The 8,242-nt window shown below is 53.0% G+C and overlaps 1 protein-coding gene across 3 annotated transcripts; it reads right to left on the reverse strand.

Annotated features, from left to right (window-relative positions):
• Positions 1 to 5,652: 5,652 nt before the first annotated feature.
• Positions 5,653 to 8,006, reverse strand: LOC117649401 (intraflagellar transport protein 43 homolog). 3 transcript variants are annotated; one of them, XM_034392152.1, is made up of 8 exons: positions 7,810 to 8,006; positions 7,403 to 7,525; positions 7,260 to 7,333; positions 6,968 to 7,027; positions 6,832 to 6,878; positions 6,671 to 6,743; positions 6,437 to 6,572; positions 5,653 to 6,348 (listed from the first exon to the last, which is right to left on the reverse strand). In XM_034392152.1, the coding sequence occupies exons 1-8, from the start codon at positions 7,846 to 7,848 to the stop codon at positions 6,259 to 6,261; spliced, it is 642 nt and encodes a 213-aa protein (XP_034248043.1). In that variant the 5' UTR covers positions 7,849 to 8,006; the 3' UTR covers positions 5,653 to 6,258. The 3 variants fall into 3 exon arrangements, with proteins under 3 accessions (XP_034248043.1, XP_034248054.1, XP_034248065.1); XM_034392163.1 differs by having other exon boundaries at positions 6,968 to 7,000; positions 7,810 to 8,005; XM_034392174.1 differs by lacking the exon at positions 6,968 to 7,027 and having other exon boundaries at positions 7,810 to 8,005.
• Positions 8,007 to 8,242: the final 236 nt, after the last annotated feature.

Raw genomic sequence — 8,242 nt, forward strand, 5'->3', positions numbered from 1 at the left:
AGCGGAGGCCCCGGTGAGGCCCCCCACACCGGGTGTTTGACGCTGGCACAGCCTCGCTGTTTGACGCTGGCACAGCCTCGCTGTGTTAGGGTGGCACAGCCTCGCTGTTTGACCTGGCACAGCCTCGCTTTTTTTGACGCTGGCACAGCCTCGCTGTTTGACCTGGCACCCGCCTCGCTGTTTGAGGGTGGCACAGCCTCGCTGTTTGAGGGTGGGACAGCCTCGCTGTTTGACGCTGGCACAGCCTCGCTGTTTGAGGGTGGCACAGCCTCGCTGTTTGACGCTGGCACAGCCTCGCTGTTTGACGCTGGCACAGCCTCGCTGTTTGAGGGTGGCACAGCCTCGCTGTTTGACGCTGGCACAGCCTCGCTGTTTTACGCTGGCACAGCCTCGCTGTGTAGGCTGGCACAGCCTCGCTGTTTGACGCTGGCACAGCCTCGCTGTTTGAGGGTGGCACAGCCCCGCTGTTTGAGGGTGGCACAGCCTCGCTGTTTGACGCTGGCACAGCCTCGCTGTTTGACGCTGGCACAGCCTCGCTGTTTGACGCTGGCACAGCCTCGCTGTTTGAGGCTGGCACAGCCTCGCTGTTTGACGCTGGCACAGCCTCGCTGTTTGACGCTGGCACAGCCTCGCTGTGTGAGGCTGGCACAGCCTCGCTGTTTGAGGCTGGCACACCCTTCGCTGTTTGACGCTGGCACAGCCTCGCTTTTTGACCTGGCACAGCCTCGCTGTTTGACGCTGGCACAGCCTCGCTGTTTGACGCTGGCACAGCCTCGCTGTTTGACGCTGGCACAGCCTCGCTGTTTGCCCGCTGGCACAGCCTCGCTGTTTGAGGCTGGCACAGCCTCGCTGTTTGAGGCTGGCACAGCCTCGCTGTTTGACGCTGGCACAGCCTGCTGTTTGAGGCTGGCACAGCCTCGCTGTTTGACGCTGGCACAGCCTCGCTTTTTTGAGCTGGCACAGCCTCGCTGTTTGAGGCTGGCACACCCTCGCTGTTTGACGCTGGCACAGCCTCGCTGTTTGACGCTGGCACGCCTCGCTGTTTGACGCTGGCACAGCCTCGCTGTTTGAGGCTGGCACAGCCTCGCTTTTTTGACGCTGGCACAGCCTCGCTGTTTGACGCTGGCACAGCCTCGCTGTTTGACGCTGGCACAGCCTCGCTTTTGGAGGCTGGCACAGCCTCGCTGTGTGGGGCTGGCACACCCTTCGCTGTTTGACGCTGGCACAGCCCGCTTTTTGACGCTGGCACAGCCTCGCTTTTTGGGCTGGCACAGCCTCGCTGTTTGACGCTGGCCAGCCTCGCTGTTTGACGCTGGCACAGCCTCGCTGTTTGACGCTGGCACAGCCTCGCTGTTTGACGCTGGCACAGCCTCGTTGTTTGACGCTGGCACAGCCTCGCGGGTTTTGGGGCTGGCACAGCCTCGTGTTTTGACGCTGGCACAGCCTCGCTGTTTGGGGCTGGCACAGCCCCCGCTGTTTGACGCTGGCACAGCCTCGCTGTTTGACGCTGGCACAGCCTCGCTGTTTGACGCTGGCACAGCCTCGCTGTTTGACGCTGGCAAGGGCGCCGGAAGTGGGGTGGGGGGGGGGGCGACTTCCCCCCCCCCCCCCCCAAAATCTGGTGGGAGGGCATCGCCCCCCCCCTTTAAACACTAAAGTGCCATTTTGAGCTCGAAATAGAGAGAAAAATATAGCAAAGTCGCAAATTTTTTTGATTTTTGGCTTCTTGCTTCCCTTCGCTTTGCCGGTTTTCTTAATTTTCCTCCATTATTTTTTCCGTTTGGCTCGCTTCGCCCCCCCCAATAAAGCGTGTGATTAAGCTCTAAAAATGGCAAAAGTTGTGTTAAAGTCTAGAATTGTGTGAATTTTCGCTTTAAGCTCGCTTTGCCCCCGCTGGATTTGGAACACTATTAGAGAAGTCTAAACCGTATTGGGTGTTGCCCCTTAACGGTAGGCAACCCAACAATTTTTCATTAAAATTTTGCCCCCCCACCAGAAAGTACTTCCGGCGGCCCTGAAACCGCTCCGTTAATCTCATTTTCCGTGCGCTCCAGATACCCCTATAGTGACGGGTCTCACAGCTGACGAATGTCCCAAAAAATCGTTGAATGAGTTGATGTTGCTCAACGGCTACTGCGCCCAATCGAAGCCGGCCGAAACTCACGCGGTGTTTAAAAGAAAGGCCCGGGACGGCCGTGGCAGGAGGTAGGACCCCATGTGGATGCGCTGTTACGTCCGTGGGCCAGAGAGATGTCATCTCCTCCGCCCGGGGCGACCATTTTCCGGGAACGCCCCGCCCCGCCCGGGCCGATGCCGAACCGAAAGCTCCGAAAGCACCGAAAGCATCCCGAAGATGTCGTCACTTTCTCCCGCAGTAAAACCAAAGCCGTAATGTTATCACTGCGTCACAGTGCCGCGGCAGTGGCGCGGCAGTGCCGTGGGTGGACGCGGATGACTTCCTAAGGTCACGCCAGACTCATCCCGACGGGTCGCTCCGTCTCTCTCGCACTCGCGGGGCGCGGGGCGTCCCGTGCGGCGTCGCGTGCGGCGTCGCGTGCGGCGTCCCGTGCCGCGGCACGCGTGCGAGAGAGACGGCGCGACAGTTCGGAATCGGTCCCCGGATTTCTTCCGAGTCGCGTGCCGCCCGTCGCGGTTTGGGCGCGGAAACGTTGAAATGTTAAAAGCAGTGGCGTGGGCGAGGTGGTGGAGGAGGACGACGAGGATGACCACGGCGACGGCGCGGTGCGCGCGGCGGCGATTCCTTGGCGATAGCGCGCATCCTGGCCAAGGGGACCGACTGGCCGTCTCTCTCGCACTCACGGGCCGGCCCGCCGCGGTGCGCCGCGGTGCGAGAGAGACGGCGGCGAGGCACTGTTCGGCCTGTGTGCTTTCACCGCGTGAGTTAGGCCCCTAACATGTCTATGGGCCGCGCGGCTCCGCGGCTATCGCGGCGTCAGACCCACCTTACGCTGCGGGCCCTATCCCGGTGTCATCCCAGCGCCTGGGACCCCGCTACCGTCGTACACCGCCGCGCCGACGCGACGCCGCCGATTTCAAATATGCGCGGGAAACGCTTCGCGAGAAACTCGCACGGCGCCGAATCTAACATGCGAGGGTGCCAATGGATTGCACAGTGGATTTGCCAGAAGACCGGTGGAAGCGGCCAAAACTCTAGACGAGTTTTTAGCTCCAGAGTCGCTAAATGGGACTCGAACCGCACGTGTGACCCCGACCCCACGAAAGGATTGCCCTTCCGAACGAGGAATCCATAAGTGGGGTCACACGTTCGGTTCGAGTCCCATTTAGCGACTCTGGAGCTCAAAACGCGTCTAGAATTTTGGGCGCCTCCTCCGGTTTTCTGGCCCACTGTGCATTGCCCTCACGTTCTTGATTCGAGGCATAAACCCGAGGCGCAAAGGGGTTCCTCGTCGTGTCCGTCCGCCTGAACAGGTCTTGCTCGCCGGGGCTCGGCGAGGCTCGCCAAATGCCCGTAGTGGACGACCTGGGTGGCTGGGTGGCGTCCCTAGGACTGAGGACCCCGCTCCATTCGGAGCCCAACATCCTTGTCGTGGTCGTGTACGGCCCTTTTCCCCCATCCACACCTCCTCTCGGCCTAGTCGCGTCGACGCCGCGCTTGTCGTCTTGTCGTGTGCCCCGGCTAAGCACTCCGGACAGCGGGCTGAGCGGGAGGTCCGATCGCACCGTCTCTCTCGCACCCAAGCGTCAAGTGCCATGCGTGCGAGAGAGAAGGGGTTTCCTCTGGAATCGGTATAGTCCGGTCGGTCCCGCACGTGCCTCGCCGGGCCTAGAAGGACCGTCTCGTCGGCGTCTCTCTCGCACACCACGCGACGCGCGCCACGCCCGCCATGAGTGCGACAGAGACAGAGCGACGAAACAGTTCCCCGGCTGGCAGCCCTGCCGGGTCGCTATGGACTTGTCAGCTTTCTACCCAAGGGTTGGTAGTTCCGATCCGATCCCGAGCGTCTGCTGCTCAGTGCTCGGCCAGCCCTGCTCGACCAGCCGTCAATCCACTGTTGAATTGGAATTTCTCCCCGAGGCCGCCTCCCCCGGCCCCGCGACGCCCCGCGATGCACCGGGGAGATGTTGGCAGCGCCCCAGCCCGCCCTGCACTGTACCACACTGTACAGCAGCCTGGTTTCGAACAATGCTTTCGTCGCTGTCTCTCTCGCACCAACACGGGGTGCCCCATGAGTGCGAGAGAGACAGGGCGACGAAAGCATTGTTCGGAATCAGTCTGCAGGCGCGCCAACAGTGGTGCCAACAACGCGTGTCACAGTGTGTCGGTGGGCGCGCCAAACTTGACGGGAAAAGCTGCAGAGAAAATATTGAAAAATGGTGTTGACCACACTGCAGGGAAGGCCACCTCCACCTGCACAAGGGAACCAATGCTTTTGAGCGGCGCTTGAGTCACACACAGTGGGCGCAGAGCAAGAGAGAGAGTCACACATAAGACAGGAAAATGTCTAATTATCCCAAAAATGTTGAAAATACTAAAAACGATGCGCGTTGTCGGTGGTACGTGCTACCCAGCCTCAGCTCAGCTGGCGCCACTAGCGCCACCCCCACGCAGCGGTCGACGGCGGCACTAGGTGGGCCCTTGGCACCTTCGGGAAGGCCAAGCTAGCCAGGCGGCAGCCAGCAGACTGTCTCGTCGCTCTCTCTCTCACCCCCTGGGACGCCCCACGAGTGCAAGAGAGACAGAGCGACAAAAACGGCTCCCGGAATGAGTCTACTGCGCCCTCTAGGAGGCCCTCAAGAGCCTCGACATGACCCACATCTCCGAGAGACATCTCTCATCTGGGCGGGACGCGGCGCGACGCCTTGCGCAAACAGTTCTGCCATGATCTGCTGGGATCGCCGAACTGCCTTCCAGTGTCACCGCGAGGTCGCCGTCACTTGCAGTGGAAAGGGAAGCTTGGTGGGGCAACGCACAGTGGATTTGCCAGAAGACCGGTGGAGGCGGTCGAAATCCCAGAAGCTTTTTGAGCTCCAGAGTCGCCAAAATGGGACTCGAACCGAACGTATGACCCCACCAATGGATTGCTCTCCGAACGAGGAATCCATTGGTGGGGTCGCACGTTCGGTTCGAGTCCCGTTTAGCGACTCTGGAGCTCAAAACGCGTCTAGAGTTTTGGCCGCCGGCGCCGGTCTTCCTGCCCACAGTGCAGCAGTGGCGCAGATGCACCACGAGGACTCACTGCCTCCCTCGGCTCGGCGCTCGAGCGCCTGGCTGGTAGGCTTCCCATCCAACACCACTGTATACCGTTGGTGCCGGTTGGGTTGCCTAGCTACGCGGCGCTCAGGCGGAGCAGAGAAGTTTTCTTAACTTTGTCGTGTCAATTCAACTAGCTCAAGGCGAGGCCCTATAGGTCGAGCCCGTAGGGAGAGTATTTTGCGGAGAAGTGAATTTGTACGTGTTTGAACAGAGGATTGGTGTTGGTGATAAATCGTCAAAATCAGAATCCAGTAACAGACAATTTGTAACAACAAATTTTTTCAAACAAGACTATCTTTTACTAAATACGGACCACGGTCTTAATGCCAAAAAATTATGGAGGATGATGGCCTTGAACTAATATTGATCAGGCATTAAAAAAAACAACAAAAAAAACGCATAACGTTTTTGTAATATATTGGAAAGAACTTTAATGCAAGAACACTTTAATAATTATGTGATATGGTTATTTGTACAGAGATCGATAGACAATAATACTGATGTGCCAACAATAACATTAAATAAGTAAGGATTGCTCTAACTGAACTAATAGAGAAAGCCTCACAACTAAGCCAAATCTCAAAGTCCAAACAGCTAAATTCACATGATCAAAAATTTCAAATATTTAATTTTTAATCACACACAAACATTATTTCTATAAAAATTCACTGACAACTAACTTGGAAACAAACTACACAAATGAGCAAGTTGAAACACAAGCGCAAAATCAATAAATAAATTAAAACAATAAAATGAGAAGATTGGAAACATACTATAAAAATCTTACAAGCATCACATGGATGTAGATATGTCTGACAGATAAATACTACTAGTTTATGAGTATTGAGTCGCTTAGTTCTAAATAACTTGAAACTTTAAGCAAACTTAATCTATTTTACAATCTAAAACATGCCCCTTATTATTGCCGTGAAATGAGAATTAACACGTAGCTTTGGAAGGCTGTATAGCGCGTCGAACTTTTTAATCACAACCTTCAAAATTTGTATTCCAAAGTTTGGCCTCTATCCAGTACTCTGAATCTGCTCCAGTTCATTGTTCAGATCAGATGCCACATCAGTGAACAATAGGTCCCAAGTCCAACACGAATCCGGCTGAAAAACATATTATTTCCTTTTCATTAAATTTTTCTGCCCTTCAAGCGTTAACTTGATCTTACACATTTTTTATAGCATGTTTTACCTCTTTAATATCGGCTTCCACATTAAGCCGTTTCGTTAGGAGGCGCAAATTCATGTCATCAAGTGTAGCAAATGCAGCATGTTTGAAAAGATCAGAATCAAGCTCTTTGTAGGTGGCCACTCTGTTGACTACAACACTGAAATTTGAAAGACATAAGTGGCATGGATTAGATCAATGCCTTTCATAGCGTAGTAACAAAGTGCTCTCAGTTTATTGTGATAAATGAGCATTAACCTTGGAGCTTTTGCTATTTGAGAGGCAAGTTCATCTTCCTGAAGATCATCCAGATCAGGAATAACAGGAATGTCTAAAAAACAAAATATTAGTTCCTTGAGAGTGAAAGAAAATATTTAAGTTACAATAATTGCTTTGAATCAGCCGAGAATGAACCTCACCATCATCAGAATCCGGCTTAGACCTCTCCGGTGATTTAAATCTCTCTCTGAAAAATCACAGATATTTTTACTTTATCTTTAAAGAAACTACCTGAGTTTTAAAACAGGCAAATAAAATATCTTTAGTGTTACTTACAGCTCAGCAGGATCCTGAACATTATTTTTGGATCTGAAGAGCAAAATGTGAGAATGTGGTCTACCCAAACAACATGCAGCAACAAAACCAAATGTTTAAAAATCACAAAATAAAAACAAACCAAATCTAAGTGCATTTATAAGCGTGGACATAATAATTGCTACAGTAAAAGAACAGGGTCCAAATAAAAATTGTGACAATGGAATGGCTAAAGAATACAAATTGTAAAAGCGTCAAATCTTCCTTTGTAAGTTTTTAGTAAAAGCAACCAAATTATAGTTACGTTTCTTACTTTGCTGATTTCAAAGTCTCGTCTGCCCAGCCACCTGTTCGTCTCGATCTTGGTGGTGCCACAGGTCCTGAAGTCTGATACAAGAGCGGTGATTAAAACCTTTTACCTTTGAAGACACTGGATAATACAAATATATTACAAACCTTGGCTGGTGTAGATGGTCCTGAAGTAGGACTATCTAACAGGTCCTCTGTTGATCCATTCGTGTCGAACGAACTCGAGGTTGGGATGCTTGGAGCTGCCCTGCGTCCCTTACGCACTGGGGCCTGAATAACAAAAACGGTAAATCATGGAACACAGTGTACATATTCATATCAATGCTCTGGTGAATGAAAAGGAGTTCATAAAGTGTTACATTGCTTCACACTACAGAAAATCAAACCAGATAAAAATGTGTGAATTTTTGTTTTGGAGAGATGATAAAGAAAGAAGGGGAAATGAAAAGGCAAAGGTTTGAATGGGGAATCGGCAGCACTCCTCGTTTCTGGTAATATCGATCAGAGAAACCGCTAGCTGGAAAGCAGGCCGAGCAAGGGCGAGAAACTGTCACCTTCTGCGTTTTGGAGAAGCTCAAATCGTCTTCGTCCATGCTGACGGCTCTGCCAGCACCGACGCGAGCCGCTCTCCTTCAAAGAAAACTCCAGGGGCCGAGCTGAAAAACATAAACACACGTCTCCATGGAAATGACAGAATGACACTTGTTGCAAAGGGAGGGAGAGGGGGAGAGGAGGGAGGGCGTAAGCGGAAACTGTGAAGCGCCTCAAACCAGAGTATAGTCCCTTGCCGACTGCGCTCAAAATTTACCAATTTACTCATTTCCGCTGAAAATTAAAGCAGAATTCTACTGGAAATATGTGACAAAGTTTTGGGCGCCACAAGGAGTGGTTTGAACGTTCGAAACGATGACTCAAATCCGGAAACGTTTGGCGCCATGAGTGCCATGAGCTGAGGAATCCGAGCCGCGGCGATCTAGCGGGCCGTGC

Source organism: Thrips palmi, unplaced genomic scaffold (genome assembly GCF_012932325.1).
Source record: "Thrips palmi isolate BJ-2018 unplaced genomic scaffold, TpBJ-2018v1 HiC_scaffold_10, whole genome shotgun sequence".
Classification (NCBI taxonomy): domain Eukaryota; kingdom Metazoa; phylum Arthropoda; class Insecta; order Thysanoptera; family Thripidae; genus Thrips; species Thrips palmi.